This window comes from Aulostomus chinensis, chromosome 8 (assembly GCF_037954235.1).
Source record: "Aulostomus chinensis isolate RoL2024-O1b breed Wild chromosome 8, RoL_Achi_v1.0, whole genome shotgun sequence".
Classification (NCBI taxonomy): Eukaryota; Metazoa; Chordata; class Actinopteri; order Syngnathiformes; family Aulostomidae; genus Aulostomus; species Aulostomus chinensis.
In genome coordinates, this window is record NC_141327.1 from 27398872 (window position 1) to 27415899 (window position 17028).

A 17028-nucleotide genomic window follows, 5' to 3' on the forward strand; every position below is an offset into this window, starting at 1 on the left:
ATAATTCCCAAAACTGTAAGCAAAGCATTTAAATTACTTCATAGTTTTTGAAAAATAAAAGCACAGCAGTCAAGCGTTAACGATAGAAAGATTTCGTGTGGGTGGAATTTTTTAAAATATCCCGTCAATCTAGATAAGTGTCCGGCTCCAGATGGTGTACTTAACCAGGGGATTAAGATAATGAGCTGACTTCCGACGCAGTTTAACAGTGGTAGTAAATTTGACTAAGGGAGACTGGCTGACTGGAGTAACCTGCTGTATAGACAAATTACCAGCAGCTAAAACCATGTAACCAGCTGTAAACTGTGGATGTTGCGTGACGATTCTCGTGCCCAATCTCAGTCTAATTGACGAATTCAGATTAGTGCAAGAACTCAATATTAAAAAAAAAAAAAAGGAAGCGAGGGAGAGAGAGGCAGCCATTTATTCAACAAATTTATCACTCAGTGAAACAAAATTGTCACATGACTTATATTCATTCTAATTTACTCATGCTTATCCGAAGGGCACAATAACCTCAAAACTTGTTTAGCCAAGCGAATGAATAAAAAGCCCGACCTGTTACACCATTTTACTACAAGGTTGGAAAATTCCTCCTTTCACCTCCGTCACCACCAGCAAAAGGACAGAATTCTACGACACCGTAAAAAATTCTGACGAGGAAAAAAAACAAAAACAAAAACAAAAAAAAAAAGAAGCATCTCTCAACTTTACAATACGCAACACCCCTTGAAACAATAACAAAGCTATGCAAATCAGAGAATCTGAATAAAAAAAAAAAAAGGCACAACGAAAAGCATCTAAAAGGAATCGCTGAATATTTCAGAAAATACACTCACTTACTTTCATGGTAAATTTTAAGTGAAGCTGATACCACTCTGTGTGTGTGTGTGTGTGTATCGAGTGTAGTGCTGAAGCCAAGAGGGGTTTCACTTCCATGAGGATTAAGACCAGCAGGGGGAACCTGTGCTGCTGCCCCCCCCCCCCCACTCTGTCTAAGAGGCCCATTTACACAAGACAGTTAAGCAAAAACATCAAGGAAAAGAAGTGTTTTCTAAAATGTTTTACTGCTCTGTTACAAAAAAGATGATATAACACTGAAGTCACAGGGAGGTGAAAACTGAAGGGAGAAACCTATGTATTTTTCATTAGTGTGCCCATAGAAGTGGGGTGAAGGGGATTGTGGGAATCGCCGAGGGTCTGGACAAGTCACATGGGGCGCAAGTCATTCATCGTTCTTGTCTTCCTCCTCGACCTCCGCAGCCTCGACTCCTTCCTCTTCATAGTCGTCCGGGTTGTACTTCACTCCCTCCTCGCCCATCTCACCGTGCACCACAAATCCCTCCTCCTCCTCTCCTACTTCAAAACCCTCCTCTTCTTCCTCCTGATAGACCGGCTCCTCTTCCTCTTGGTACACCTGCTGCTGCTGCTCCTGCTGCTCCTCCTCCTCTTGATATACCTGCTCCTCCTCCTGCTGCTCCTCCATTCCTGGCTCCTCCTCCATCTTAATTTCCTCAGCTGGTTCTTCCTTGATCGCCAGCTCAAGACACGTGTCACCCTCAGACACTGGCTCCTCTTTAATAGGAGCCTCATCTTTAACAGCAGCTTCTTCTTTAACTGGCGCTTCGTCTGCTTGGCCGCTCAACTCCAACTCCGACACGTCCATCGCCATGGAGTCCTCTGGGTCTTGGTCATCGTGGTTACCAGTGTTGTCTGGGTCCTGGAAGTCTGGGTTGCCAGTAAACGGGTTCTCCCCCTACAAAAGGAAGAAGGCTTAAGTCACTGACGTTGGAATTTAAGGTGGAGCTCTGTAATACAGGAACCCCAGGCCTAAGTACATCATGTAACCTCAAGCACAGCCTTACGAGCCTAGTTTAACATGCAGCTCTTATAACGAGGGTGAGACCTGTCCCGACCCTACATACCCTGAGGTAGCTCTCCAGCTTCTTGCCGATGAGTTTGTGGTTGAGGATGCTGCGTGCCACTGACAGACACGCCCTCTTGGACTGCTCCATCATACCCTTGAAACACACAGAGGACAATCCAGAGTCATATGTCGTAGGGATGCTTTGCCAAACTAGAGTTTGATGTGAAGCATTTATTCACAACAAACAAAAAAAGGCAATAGCAACACAAATGGACGAGGGATGCCCGAGTCCTTCACGGGTTTTCGCTGGTCAGAACGGAGCACGAAGGAGATACTGACAGATGCTAGCTTAGCTTCCAACGACTCACTCACAAAGACTTCACTTTTAGTCAGAATGTTTCCTCACTAAAGCTCTCGAAGCTGCTCTGAAAATCAAAAGCGACAAAGCATTGCTGCTTTTGTTCCAAGGGCAGGCTCGCTCTGTTGGAAGTGGTTTTAGTTGGAAACTGATCCAGGATCATTTACCGAAAAAAATAAATAAATAAAATTAAACGGCAGCTCAAGGTTCCTCATTATGGCGATCAATCAACTGCTCACACCGATCCCTTATACGTAGGACAGAGAACCGAACACCTAGAGACCAATAACATCCATACATTTTCAGTGTGAAATTGCTCAAGATGGAGGAACACGACGTACCTTCCGGTTGTAGCTATGATCAGGCGACTTGATATGTTTTTGTATCAAGTGGGGCTGCATGGGAATGAAAAGGTCACATGCTGCACAATGGGCAGCCTCCACCTTCCTCATGAAGTGCTCCATGCCAAGTTCTACACAAAAGTGAGACAGACCAGCAGTGAGTGATCGCGACTCCTCCCCCGCCACCCCGGGCCGTACCAACACACACTGCTGCCTCTTACCCCTGGTGAGGTCCTGCTCTTTGTACACCTGACAGATGGCAGCGCTGTGGTTCTCCAGCTGGCTTACCCGCTGCTCCGTCTTTTTGAACTTGTTCTGCAAATACTCCTGGAAAACAAAAGTGCTTATTCAAACGAACTTCTACATTTGACAAGCATTTACGACTTCAACAAACATTTTTTGCAGGAGTGCGCTTAGACTGACATCAATTACACAACTTTTGTTACTGTTTCACTGGGGAATTTGATCGGGTACGAAAAATGATGTGAAATATATCTAGCAAATAATATGTGAAATCAATAGAAAACATCTTCGTCACCTGTAGGAAGTCTGTGGTGGGCTTGGACAGCTGGCTGGAGAGGTACTTGAAGTGGTCCTTGTGGAAGCGACTCTCAAGATGAACTTCCATTTCATCCTTGTAGAATGAGCGAAACTTGCACACAGAGCAGGCAAACATCACCCTGAAAACACACGATGGAGGCTCTTCACATTCAAGTTCTTTTGGGGGAACATGGTTCTGGCAAACTAACAAACAAATCTCTGTGACTGCAACACAGTATAGCGATGTGAAGTTACACACATGAAATGTAAGATATTAACTTTATTTTACTATGAAAAAATAGCAACCCACTTTAAATAGCATTTTAGCTCGGTAATCTGATCACCCACCTTTCCAAGAAGCCCCTCCTCTTCCTCATTTTTGGGGGCTTGTCCTGACCTTGAGCTGGGGGCTGTTTTCCCGGTGGCTTCTTCTTCGCTTCGGGACTCTCCTCCTGTGCTGGTGCGACTGAGAGAGGGCATAAGAGCACAGTCAGTGGTCATGGATAACCGTGAGTGTGCAGCTGCACATTTAAGTGGATGAAGGACATGCAAGGCAGCCGTTCAGTGGAGGGGAAGAGTAGTAGAGCCCACCTTGATCTCCTTCAGCCGCAGGATCCGTCTCCTGCAAGAAAACACAATCATAACATTCATTAAAGCCACGCTTACGCAGAGAAGTAGAGGTTCTGGGTAAGAGCCAGGTAGTTCTACACACTTCTGAAGTTTGTGTGAATACTTGTCATATTTCACTGGCTTGTGCAGTCACCCAGATTATACCAGTACTTGTTAAACTCCTCGAAACCTTATAGTCACTAAATGTGTGTCATTCATTCCGAAACACAAACATCCAAGTATGTGGAAAATTGTTATATATGGTCCAATAAGGATTCAGTTTTCATTCCAGGGCCAAATTATTTGGGGTGATGGCCAACTGACCTCCAGAAAAGAATGAAAGTTCCTGTCTCCAAGCAATGTTGCTCTACTCACCACATCTGCAGTCTTTGGTTCAAGGTCGTCACCATTTTTCTCAGTTTGCTCTGGGGGAGCAAAAATGTAAATTCAGCCAAAGTCAGCACAAGAAATGTCCGTCAACGGTGACGTCTAGACCAAGGGGCGTTTCAGCCACTTAAGTAACAAGTAGCAGGATTATGACGCCAATAATAATACTGGATTAATACCATCGTAACTTGAAAAGAACTTCACGACTGTTCTGGACATCTTTACTGTCAAGCAATGAGATTGTTTGTTTCCACTTTATAAAGCGCTGTACACATGCATAGCACTTTCTAAAGTCATACCTTGGCTAGCTTCCCCTTCAGTCTCCGTCCTGTTCATCTTCGACTCAGGCTCATCGGCTGCAGTTAGAGTCTGCTTTCTCTTCTTCTGGACATCACGCTGTGGCTTCACCTGCTACAGGCAACAAAGGTCTATTTGCACTTGTGAATACAAGAAAACCACATCAACAAATTCTACAGCCCAGAATCACCAGACCAAACATGGCTGGTTTCATTTCCAGGCCTTGAAACCAAGCTGTGAAAAAGGTGCTCTGTGGAGTTTTTTGGGGGAAACCAAAATTATCTTGGCATTCAGTGTTATTCCCCATCTGAGAGGTTAAACTATCATGTTTGCATTTCTTTTCTCAAAATAAAAAAATACTGGGATAGCAGTTGAACAACTCTTTCCTGAGTTCTTATAGGTTCTTTCCTCACCATTATGAATGACATGACGCATACAACGGAGTGCATCACTGCCCTCGTCACTGGAATAGAGTGAAAGCTTTGGCCCATGAACGTCCCTGAGGCCAACAGCCAGGGACCTGCTAACAATAAAACCTCAGTCGTGCTTCTACATGGGAAGGTCCAGATTTGGCCCCTCAGCAGCTGAGAGTATCTAATACTTTACATGAAGACTAAATATGTACCTGACTCATATCCACAACAGCCACAGAAGAATTTATGTCACCTTAGTTTTCACAAATAGTGACGGTGGTGGTTCAAAACTATCTTATTAATTAAATTTCAATTTAATTCAATTAATTTAATATTAGATAAAAAAAAAAACCACTTATGTTTTGGACAGCTACAACTTCTCATTCATTTTCCTCTTTTACTTCTTTGGAGTTTTCAGCTCAGGCACGGCTCGGTACATCTCTACTACTAGAAGTCAAAAGCTCCACAGGGCACCTTTAACGCTCGTCTAAACCAGTTACAGTAAACCACTTGAAACGTCCTCCATCTCTGGGCATTTCTTTATCTCTAGCATTACCCTTTATCCAAAGATTACCGAGGAGTGCCCAGACCCACCAACCCGTGAAAAAAACAAACAAACACTAAAACCAGCTTCTCCGACCAAAAAAAAAAAAGTGACCAAGTCAAAATATTTGACACCAACAGGACAACGACTTGGGCAGGGAGAAATGTCTCTTGCCTTCAATGTCGAAAAGGGGCAGTTTTGCTCCATGAGGCATTTCTGGCCACATTGAATAAAGGCTGGGCGGAGATGGAAGGGCAGATGATGTGTCGAATGTGTGTCGGGAATTGTTTCGATGGCACATAGCAGGCACTAACATGTGGTGCTGACTTGCCAGTTGGTTGAGGACACAATAAGGAGGGAAATTAGAAAGGGCTGAATTTATGCCCAATGTCTGAGGAGGGCTTCCCAATTTCGCTGGAGGTACTTACTTTGTTGAGGGGTCTCTTGCGGCCTCGCTGGCGGCCAGCGCGTGGGCCCCCTCCAAAATGCCTCCCAGGAAAGTCGTGAGGCCCTTGAGTGGAACCCTGATGGAAACCCCCACTCTCAGGGTACATGCGGTTGGACAGGAGGGATGGGAGCTTTCCTCTACCACCTCCTGGAGAGTGACCGCTTCCACGACCACCTCCGCCTAATGGAGTGGGGTCAGACCTGCGGCCTCCAAACCCTCCTACAGCTCCTCGACCACCAGCACTTCCACCCCTTCTGGGGGAACGTCGGCCTGCTCCAGCCCATCCTCCACCTCCAGAGCCTCCTCCCTGGCCACTGGTGAAGGACTCCCTCATATTCTGTCGCATTTTAGCGACTCCATAGGAAGAGGAGAGGCTGTCGAAGCCTCCTCCTCCCCCTAGCCCCATTCCCATTCCGAAGCCTGAGCCTCCTCGCTGACCCAACAGCATGTTGTCCCCACGGCCATCGCCATAACCATAGCTACCGCCACCGGATCTGTAGAGATCTCGGGAGGAGGCAAGAGCGGAGGAGCGCGAGTCGAAAGACTCGTACTGGTCAAACCTGCGGGATGGAGGGAGATGGGTGATAGAGGAGAGCAGAGAGCAAGGGAGGCGGGGAGGGCAGTCAGGGTTGGATTTCTCCACCTGCTACTACTCCTTCTCCTCCATGGTTTTGCTTTCTCCATTTATTTATTTGTCACTCCCAGCTTTGTTTCATAAACCACATGAGATCAGACAATGATGATCCAAAAACCAGGTAACATTCTATTTGCAGTATTTTAAAAGACGAATACTGATTTCCTCTGGTGATTACGTTTATACAAACTCATTCAACCACATTCTCTGTTGGAGAACTAGCAGGAAATGCAGTATTTTGACTCCTACTCCTTGTTCAAGGATAGGTTGTGAATCCTACAACAACATGGTCTATTAGAACCCATGATGCCTTGAGACAGATGCACGGGGTGAAATATCTTGGGAAGTGAGTGCGCAAGAAAGAGGGTAAAATATAAAGTTGACTCTCCCTCCACATGGTAATATCAGGCCAGCAATTGTAAACTCATCTCTTGTGTGAATCCTAAAGCCAGAGCAGAGGGTTAGGTCACATGGATGAGAAAAACAGTGTGAGAAAATGAAAACGTCAAGACAAAAGTTTCAAGAAGTGCTAATTGCAGAGGGACTGGCCTCACATGCAACAATACAAATCTGATACACAATGAGAATCTGCAATCGTACATCCAGCAACGGGCCGTGCATTTCATGACAGCTGAGGTATTTCTATAAACTTAACATTTTGTCCCCAGGCAAACCAGCGGTAAGCTAACAGAGCTATAATAGCTTCCTCGGATGCAAAGACATTCAAATGAAGTCTGTGAACAACTCACCAACTTCATCTCAAACTACAGTTGACACAAAAGCATTTCCACAAAGGCTTCCAGTGTTACAACAACTGATTAAGTCTATAACCAAATTTTAATGGTCTCTGTGTTCAACTTTTAGCTCAACTGCATTTTCACAGTGTTCTGTTGAGGTGCAGGCCTCTTCAAGATGAAATAAAAACTTAATGAGACCTTCTTGTCCTTCTGAATAATTAGAACTCAGCGTCTTTTCAATTTGTGGTCCAAGACATACAGACATCTTAACCTAAAAACAAGCAACAGTGTAATGACTGGGTGAAGGCGAGAGGGAGCAGAATGAAAATGTTTCTGCGCTTTTAATCACATACCGAGTTATACAAAAATGAAACATGCTGTTTGGACAATGGAAACAGGCGTGACTCTACACTGGCCCCATGATTCTGAGCGAGGACCATAGACTCTCCGCTACACCGCCATCACAGCGGAGCCACCTTTGACATTATGTCAACATTTAGAACACTCATTTTTGATATTTGTGAATTCATCCAGAGCGGCATCCTGATTAATCTTTAAAATCTATGGAGTTCCACACCTCTGCTAAATCTCCCTATTAGTTTGTCAACAGAAAAAGAATTGAAAATCCTTACCTGTCACCGCGTGCCCCCTTCATGCCCCCCTCCAATTGAGTGAGCATGTCCAAGCGCTGGTTAATCTTGGCAATGACTACGTCTGCATGTGTGCCTTTAGATGAGAGGAGGGACACCCCCGAGAGCCCTCTCTTCATGTGGCCTCCTCCTCCTCCTCCTCCTCCTCCACCATAGCCCCCAAGCCCTGACATGGAGTCCTTATAACCTCCCCCATACAGGTCAAAGTTTCCAGAACCTAGTATGGTGAAAAATAGATGGGAATTTACTGTGTTCACTATCCCAAAACATAGGTGTTATTCAGTTGACCTGCAATAAAGAGATAAACAGAAAAAAACCCAAATGGAAATCATATTACAAACACTGCTGCATTATCAGGGAATTCTAAATCATATTGGGGTGTGTGATCCCCTCAGTGCCACCTGGTTCTGAATCAATCAAATCCACAATCTTAATACTGATATCAAACCTGCAATACATCCAAGTGTTTGTGTTTCACCGTTCAATTTATATTGTGTGTGGAAGAATTGACCCTTACCTCTGCTGCCGGACCCTCCCCCTCCACCACCACCTCCACCTCCCCAACCGGAGTAACCTACAGAGGGTGAGAGAACAGGGGTGAGAGGAACTGGTGCGTGGATCTCTTGTGCAGACTTGTAGTGCTAATCCAAGTAAAACCAACAAGGAATCCTCCAAAAGAAAAACCCACTTGAGATGCTGAGAGATGTCTACACGGTGTTTCCATGGCGAGTCAGTTTCTTCAACGTTACATGCATCACTAAACGTCATACGTTTGTAAAGGAGTAAAGTCAGCTATTTGGAAATTGTACGGTTAAGTTCAACGGTTTCAGAGTCAGACTTACAGAATAATTTTAAACCAGGCGCCATTTTAAGACTTATAAATGTCAACGTGCCTGATTTAGCAGGAGAGCAAACAAAGCATTAACACGCCCTCTAACAAAGCAGATGCTGGCCTACCGCAGCCTCCTGCGCTAGCTCTCTAGCAAATAATTAGCTTAGTAACGAAGGTGCTAAACCGGTCGCCTCGCTCTTTTTTTAGCCATATTTTTATTTTATTTGTATTTTTTTTAGCAAACGGGCCTCATATTTCATTAAAGTATTTTACCGTCTGACACCGCAGCACCCAACCGCTTAACATTACAGACCTAAAATGGCAATTCAACAAAGCTTCAAGTTACAACCCGTTCATGGCTGTGTCGATTGCTACGCTGACAAGCTATATCAAGTCGTAGCTAACCATAGTGAAGCTAACAGCGAAATATTTGTCACCAACAACACATTGTTTGCACCAGCTACATATCATTTACAAAACTGTGTCAAAATAACAATCAACGTCTACATACCAGAGCCACCGTAGCCTCTGCCGTCCATTGTGATTTGGTGCCTTGCTCCGACAATCCGCTCTTCTCAAACTGCTAGAAATGTTAGCTCCTCCTTAGCACGGCCGCGCGTCTTCTTCTTCGCTTGTTGAAAGCTGTTCGCAACCAAGGTAAATACCGCCGCCTAGTGTGCCGGAGGGGGATCCATATGTGTCATTGAATAAGATTTCTTCCTCTCTCAAAGCTTTATTGTTAACATGCATAACATGTAAAGAAATTACAAGTGCCACTCCATCAGTACTTTAAGAAACGTATAAAACATGAAAACTAGATAAAAAAAAAACAAGAGACATAAACATCTATAAAGGAGATACAGGAATACATTGCTAAGATAGTAAAAATGTGGAGGGTGACAGCAGTATAATCAGGTAAGTACTGAGTACTTTGTGTAATTTTTGTATAGAAATATATACAGTCAGGTTTTTACACAGTGACAACAATGAAATCCAACATTCACATAAAAAAATGGAAGAGCATTTTAAAATATTTTTGAACGTACATGCAAAAACAACAGGTTTAACAGTGTGCCTCTCTCATGCACATCAGTGGGGGGGGGGGGGGGGGCAAAATATTACAAATCCCTCCCTGTGTAATTCAGCCTAGTTCAACTCCACTGGAAACCTTTACCTGCATGATAAGCAGGAAGTTAAATTAATAGACCTGCTCTCCAACAACTGAAACTGAAGGAAAGAATGGAAGGTTACTGGCTGGCTCCCCCGAGGTCCTTGAGGCAGTCACTGGAAACCAGTCTCGAAATCTTCACGCGCGAATGTAAATCAGTGGAGGAGGAAATTTTGCGATGTCCTTAAGAATATCAGAAATAAGACTGCAGAACATTCGTAAAGCCGGCATTAACGCCAGTGGTAATGAATTATATGCATTGCAACAGTAGACAAGTTGAATATTGAAAATGCAGAATTGAGTTGACACATTTTTTTAACTCGTATCAGGATTTAAAAAACATTCAGAGAGCCTTTATGAGCAACTTTCCCATGGTAGCTGCTCAGGAAGGAAATCGATGAGAGAAACGATAAAGGGAATGTTTTTTGGATTTTTTTTTTCTCTTCTCTAACAGCACACACGCATCATTCTGCTGAGTTTGGCTTGAGATTACACACAACCCGGTCAGCTGTTATCTCCAAACTCTTCCGCTGGTTCTCTCTATGCTGCAAAATCCGCTGCCGAAATTCAGTTGTGATCCATCTACAGATAAAAACAAAAAAGATGACGGAGTGGAAAAAACAAAACAAACAAACACCTTGATGTGTGCGACACAGCAAATATTTCAGTTAAAGTGATACTAAACCCCCCCAAAATGTCTTTTGCCTTTAAAGTACTTATAAATATGTATCTTGACCTCGTGAAGAAGTTCATTCTAATCTTTATTTCTTCTTTGTGATTCCAGAGTGCAGAAAGAGCCAAGCACGTATGTTTAGCTTGAAGCTAACAGTGAATGAACAGAACAAATGCGCAAAAATGTCTGCTTACAAACTTTGACGCTCCTCATCCAGCGTAATCCATGCTTTCCTTCTCTAGACATGCGCTGGAATTTAATCTAGAAGGATCAAAGTGTTTGCAGATTACAGATCAGGTGGCTGGATAAAGAAGACCTGGCTCACACTTGACGATGGGTTTGTGACTTTGAAAGACACAATTTGGAAAGTTGTGCTGTTAGCGCACAGTTGCTGTTCCATCCATCCATTGTCTTCCGCTTATTCCTACATTAAGGGTTGCGGGGCTGGAGCCTATCCCAGCGTCAACGGGCGAGAGGCAGGGTTCACCCTGGACAGGTCGCCAGTCCATCACAGGACCAACATACAGAGACAGACAACCATTCACACTCACAGTCACACCTACGGTCAATTTAGAGTATCAATCAGCCTCGTCCCCAATCGCATGTCTTTGGACTGTGGGAGGAAGCTGGAGTACCAGAGAGAACCCACACAGGAACAGGGAGAACATGGAGACTCACACAGAAAGACCTCGTGCCCGAGCCGGGGCTCGAACCCGAAACCTTCTTGCTGTGAGGGGACAGTGCTGACCCCTGCACCACCGTGCAGCCCAGTTGCTGTTAGCTTCAAGCTAAATACCTGGTGGTTTCTGGAGTCAGAAAGAAGACATCCAGCTGGAAACAAATTGTGAGCTCAAGACATTCTAGATTCCTGTGTACTTGAAAAGCAAAATACATTTCTGTGGAGAAGTAAAACTTTATTTTTTTCTTAATGTTTATACTCACCTGTCTAGTTAGTTCTTTATCTTTTAGGTCAGCAGTCAGCAAAGCTTCCCTCTTCCTGCATTTAATCGGATATTTAGATTTTTTCCCGTCAACAGGAGGACACTGAATACAGGATGTAAGAAGATAAATGGAAAGTTGAAGATTTCAGTTTTTCACTTTTACCTGATCCACCGGTGGAAAAGAACCGCAGCAGGAGGGATTAATAACAAAACAATCAGTTTTATTCCATTCAGTATTGCTACTGCCTTCCCCAGAGCTGGAGAGAGAGAGAGAGAGAGAGAGAGAGAGAGAGAGAGAGAGAGAGAGAGAGAGAGAGAGAGAGAGAGAGAGAGAGAGAGATGAGAGTTTTCACAAAACACAATTACGGCTGAATACATTTAAGATCAAGAGAGGTTAACGATGCACAGGGTTGTTGTTTTTTTCAACAATTGAGACATTTTTCAACAGTTAACGTGCCTCAAAATCGAAAATTCCCGATGGCACTCACCTCTGACGGTGAGAGTCTCTTCAGGGGAGGCGATGGTTCGGACACCTTGGACGGCACAGGAGTAGTTTCCAGCATGCTGAAGGCCGAGTGGGGACAGAACCAGGAGTTTCTGTTGGAAATCCAGGATGAGACTGTTGAAGTACCAGATGTAAGTCGTTGCGTCATTTAGGGGACAGCTGGTGCTGCAGACGAGTGTGACGCTCTGGCCCTCCGTCATCACCTCCGTTGGATGAACCACCAAACTCAGGCCTTGGGGAAAGTTTAAGAGCTCAGTTGGAAGGGGGGGGGGGGAGAAGCTTTTTCTTCTTCATATAAGTGAATTGATCATCAGTGTCTATTATTTCATGGATTCAAACAAATATCAAGATGTTTATCCCAAATCAGAAAAAAAAAGCTAACAGTTAACAGAGCTTTACCTGTGACAACGAGAGTAACTCCTCTGGTATCGTACAGCGTGTTCATTTCGTAAAGATAATCCTGTAATGTGAATACGTATTCTCCCGAGTCATTCCTGCTCGCATCATCGATCTCCAGGATGTGGTGGTTTATCATGTTACGATAGCGTACGCGATCTGTTTTCTGGATCAGGTTTCCTTCGTCACTGCTGCCTCTATTTGTTTTATACCATATTTCCACGAAGGACCCCTTGCCTCTGGGTTTTGAGTATTCAGAAGAAATGTTCACCGAAGATCCCTCCAGGACGCAGATTCTCCGGCTGACGTAATTCACCATCGTGCAGGAGTGAGCGTTAGCACCTGACATTAGACCAAAAAGAACCAGGTTAACTTTGAAAATTGCCATTTGAGAATTGTAACCATTGCTAGAGTTGTCCCATGCTAACTCGAACACTCCCTCGGTGTTCTGGTCAAACCAGACTGATTAACAAGAAGGGTGTAGGAGCAGCCGCACTTTTAACAGGCTGGAGCTTGGACCTGTCAAATGGGGGGTGGAGCAACAAACAAATGAAAAAGACCGATTGTCTTGGAACTCAAAACTGCAGCCAGATGGGTTCATACGCACAGGCTTGAGCGGAACACAGCTCCTCGTTGTCTTCGATGGCGCAGGATACGACTTCAGAGGTGGAGTTGAACAACGTGATGCCTGAACTCCTGCAGTTCTTGTTTAACCACCCGTTGAGGTAAAATCTGTAGGCGGTCTGAGACTCCACCCCTGGACAGCTGTTGGCACAACTTATCGAGACGAAGTTCTTCCGTGTTTTTTTTTTAATATACAATTCTGTTGAGAGATGATACACAGACGTTTCATCGGTCACTGCAACACAGTTGGAGGCGGGGCGGAGGTGTTGGTATGTTGCTGGAGGTGTAACCTGTCGGGTACGTAATGGAGCAGGACCCATCCACTGATGTCTGCTTCTCAGAGCACAGTCTCCCTTTAGCGTAGGTCACACTGAAGCAGGTCCCTGATATGGAATCTGGACAAATGGAAACAAAGTCATGGCATTAAAAGTCTGCACCATAGCTTTTTAGATTGATTGTGTAAATTGTCACCTACCCACTGAGACTTCTGGGGCTCTGAGCTCTGAGCTGCCTCGGACAGCACAGGAGTATCTGACATCCTTATCGCTGCTGACCAGCTGCTGGTACCAGGGGGACCAGTCCTGATAGTAAAACTCCCCGTTCCTGTACCAGATGTAGGTTACGGGGTCTTCAGTCAGACTGCAGCTGGTGGTACACTTGAGAGTCACTGCCTTCCCCATCGTGGCAGGAATCACCTTTACCTGCACGTCTGAGATGATGGTGAGCAAAATAAGAAACCGTCCCTCTGAATGTCACTCTTGAAGGGAATTCCCAGTATTTCTTCAACCTTGATCCTGCGTCTATTTCCTTCTGCGTTTAGGTCCAGATTATTGATGGAACACCGACTTACGGAACGATTAGAGAGCACTCAGAGAGCACACGCCTCCTCCCAGGGAAGCTTGGTGGACACAGAACATGAACACAGTAGCGATGAGATAGCGTCACTATTCACAGATCGTCTGACTTTATTTTCATGAACGAGTCAGATTGATGGCGCCCATCCAGGCACCGCTGCAGAGCTTGTGCTGGACCACAAACACGTCCTGTGAAACACATCCCTGATCCACATCCATAGCTCAAGTAACTGCTTTGGAATACAGTTCAGTTCAGTGCATTTGTAAACGTGTTCGCCAACAACGACAGTAACGGATATTTACTGTACGAGGCAAAGAGCTCTGTTACTGGAATCAGCACCAAGGGTGTTGATTCCAGTTTGATTGCCAGTCCATGGCAGGGCCAACACATATAGACAGACAACCATTGGCTCTCCCAGCCATGCCTACGGTCAGTTTAGAGTCTGGATTAACCTGGTCCCCTCTTGATGTCTTTGGACTGTGGAGGAAGCTGGAGTACCAGAGAGACCCCAGCAGGAACAGGGAGAACATGGAGACTCACACAGAGAGACCCCGTGCTGGGGGGGGGGGGGGCTCGAACCCAGAACCTTCTTGCTGCGAGGCGACAGTGCTGACCACTGCACCACCGTGCCGCTGAGGTTGACACACTCGTCTGTCAATCATTACACGTGCACTCAAGGAATTTGATTGAAATGAGTCTGTGACGTGTGCAGAAAACCACCGCTTACGGTGGTCTAGGAGCCACGGTGAGATTCAGATCAGCTACGCGACGTAATGATTTGATTCTTGGTATTTGTTTCAACCACATTTAATCAAAGCAATTTTTGATAGATTGTTGCTAATGCGACAACATGCAATCAAACAAACAGACATCTCCCCTACAGAGGTGACAAACTGGGTCGCAATCATTTCAAGCCTAACACAAGGAAAATAGAGGTGCAGGATTAAAATTAAAGGATTCCCTTTAAAGCAACAAATACTGGATGCACAGATGGTGAATATGACAAGGTAAATAAAAATCATATTGATATGGACAAGCACTGTACCTGCAACATAGAGCTCCGCTGTCTTTTGCCCACAGAGATGCGGTTCCCCTTCGTCGCAGCAGATGTACGACCCCGCGTCTCTCTCGCTCAGGTGCGTCAGTGTCAGAGTGAGGTTATTCTCCTCAGATATGTTGAGCGTTATGTGACTCCCATCATCCAGGAGCTCATGCATAGGAAAGTCAGAGCTACTCTGGTCAACCTTGTACCACTTCATGGATGTGTCTCTGAGATGGGATCTGGGTTGATAGAACGGGCAGTGCAGCTGCAGCGAGGAGCCCATCAAGGCACAGAGGGTGTCTGTGCCTTGATGGGCTCCTTTAAGAGAAGCTTTCATTAGCAAACATCTGGAGTGGTTTGAACATCTCAAACATTGAATGTTTGCTCATCATAGTGATGAGAAATACATGAAGACATCTGAAGAAGTACGAGCAATAATCTTGAGGGTTCGATTTTTCCTTGATGCTTCTGTAGTTCATGAATTTTCATAAAAACGTACTCAGTCCTTTCAAACATTGGTTGTTATTTTTTTTGTGGTCTTTTTACAGATTCCTTTTAATAATTATCATTCATAGTGTAAAGGTAATTTTTTGTGATTTAAGTCTATGAGAAAGAATAAACGGCCCTTCCTACCTGAGACACCGGAGGGAACACACAGAAGGAAACTCAGGAACACACATCCAGCCTCTGCCCCGATCATGGCTGCTGAAGTCCCCCAGCGGCAGATCCAGCGAGTCCAGAGGACGGGTTTAGTCAGCCTTTTGACAACGGCCCAAAAAAACCACGCATAACACACCACACACAGCTCACAGGTGGAGAGAACAAACCCAGCGAGGAATCACGGAACTCAACCGCAGGCCAAAGCAGCAGCAGTCAGAACAAAATGATGTGCAGGCCGGTTGGTTGACGAATGTGCTTTCTTCCTGTCTCGGTGATTACCTTATCATCAACAGATACATGTATAAATATATGAACACACACACACACACACACACACACACACACACACACACACGCAGGTCTATATTTCAATACAACTGCAAATGAATTCAATGTTTTTCCAACTCAGAGTGTGAGTCACTTAAATCTTTTTTTTGTAAGACAAGGATATGGGCTGATAAGTGATACAGATATTTTTCTGCGGTGAAGAGAAACTGCAAAGACAGCGATAAATCCAAGAAGCAGAAGTACACTGAACTGGAAGAACCCCAGAGTAGCAGATCGACCGATGTGAGGGCTGCAGGAAACTTCCTGATCTGACTGTCGGCCTTGTCATTTCTGATTGAAAAAAAAATAAAACAATCGGTATTTTAAAACCCACTTTTCAAAATCAACGTTAGTTTTATAAAGTAAAACAGACTCTGTTTGGGTGTTTGGAATCTGAAAAACACACTATAAAAAAACCCCAGAACGCTTCCTCCCCAAGTCAACGACTGTGAGGAGTGTGTTCTAGTGTGTTTCTGGTTCTAGTGGGTTTTTAATGTTTGCAGGTCTTTTCCAGAATATTACAGAGGCGTCCAAAGCGTGTGTGTGCTTGTGTTCTTGTATATGCTACATATTGAGGACGAGAATATGCTTTTAACCAACAGAGTGAGGACATTTTTGGGAAGTGAGGACATTTTAGCCGGTCCTCACTTCTTCAAGGGGCCGTTTGACAGTCAAGACTTGGTTTTAGGGTGGAGGTTAGAATCAGGTTCAGGTTAGGTTTAGGGTCAAGGTTAGGGTCAGGCAGTTGTTTCAGCGTAGACACCAAAGAGGAAGTGTCATAACCAAGACAGGTGGTCACACTCACTGTCATGGATGTCATTAAGGAGACAGAGATGAGGAATATTTGCTCTCCTTCCAGCTCTGGTGAACCAGCGTAGCTGCTACCAGCGAGTCTCTCAGCTATGAATGCAGGCTACAAATCGCAAATAGTGAGTTCATCAGAGGGCGGCGCGGTGGAGCAGTGGTCATCACTGTGGCCCCCCAGCAAGAAGGTTGTGGGTGGATCCCCGGCTGGAGCACGGGGTCTTTCTGGGTGAGTCTCCATGTTCTCCCTGTTCCTGCTGGGTTCTCTCTGGTACTCCAGCTTCCTCCACAGTCCAAAGACATCAAGAGGGACCAGGTTAATCCAGACTCTAAATTGACCGTAGGTGTGGCTGTGAGAGCCAATGGTTGTCTGTCT

The 17028-nt window shown here is 45.0% G+C and overlaps 2 protein-coding genes across 3 annotated transcripts; both read right to left on the minus strand.

Moving 5' to 3' along the window:
- Positions 1 to 331: 331 nt before the first annotated feature.
- On the minus strand, positions 332 to 9211 carry akap8l (A kinase (PRKA) anchor protein 8-like). Of its 2 annotated transcripts, none has more exons than XM_086212098.1 (13): positions 9169 to 9211; positions 8343 to 8399; positions 7808 to 8042; positions 5785 to 6364; positions 4402 to 4510; positions 4091 to 4140; positions 3698 to 3728; positions 3455 to 3572; positions 3105 to 3246; positions 2788 to 2893; positions 2567 to 2697; positions 1926 to 2021; positions 332 to 1756 (listed from the first exon to the last, which is right to left on the minus strand). In XM_086212098.1, the coding sequence occupies exons 1-13, from the start codon at positions 9194 to 9196 to the stop codon at positions 1226 to 1228; spliced, it is 2214 nt and encodes a 737-aa protein (XP_086068224.1). In that variant the 5' UTR covers positions 9197 to 9211; the 3' UTR covers positions 332 to 1225. The 2 variants fall into 2 exon arrangements, with proteins under 2 accessions (XP_086068224.1, XP_086068223.1); XM_086212097.1 differs by having other exon boundaries at positions 334 to 1756; positions 4402 to 4513.
- Positions 9212 to 9382: 171 nt separating this feature from the next.
- LOC147257879 (uncharacterized) lies at positions 9383 to 14976 on the minus strand. Its single transcript, XM_086210266.1, has 9 exons — positions 14865 to 14976; positions 13440 to 13673; positions 13255 to 13359; positions 12948 to 13163; positions 12344 to 12682; positions 11928 to 12176; positions 11603 to 11696; positions 11441 to 11495; positions 9383 to 10407 (listed from the first exon to the last, which is right to left on the minus strand). Exons 2-9 carry the CDS (start codon positions 13642 to 13644, stop codon positions 10393 to 10395), a joined length of 1278 nt encoding a protein of 425 aa, XP_086066392.1. The 5' UTR covers positions 13645 to 13673; positions 14865 to 14976; the 3' UTR covers positions 9383 to 10392.
- Positions 14977 to 17028: the final 2052 nt, after the last annotated feature.

Bases quoted from the DNA above. Each gene is read 5' to 3' on its own strand.
- akap8l (XM_086212097.1), bottom strand. From the start codon at position 9,196: ATGGACGGCAGAGGCTACGGTGGCTCTG. The intron at 3,729-4,090 runs GTGAGTAGAGCA...GTTTTCTTGCAG, and splicing joins AACCAAAGACTGCAGATGTG to GAGACGGATCCTGCGGCTGA. The intron at 3,247-3,454 runs GTGGGTGATCAG...GTGTGTTTTCAG, and splicing joins AGGAGGGGCTTCTTGGAAAG to GGTGATGTTTGCCTGCTCTG.
- LOC147257879 (XM_086210266.1), bottom strand. From the start codon at position 13,644: ATGGGGAAGGCAGTGACTCTCAAGTGTACCACCAGCTGCAGTCTGACT. The intron at 13,164-13,254 runs GTTACACCTCCA...ATCTCTCAACAG, and splicing joins CTCCATTACGTACCCGACAG to AATTGTATATTAAAAAAAAA. The intron at 12,177-12,343 runs GTAAAGCTCTGT...ACTTTCCCCAAG, and splicing joins AGTTACTCTCGTTGTCACAG to GCCTGAGTTTGGTGGTTCAT.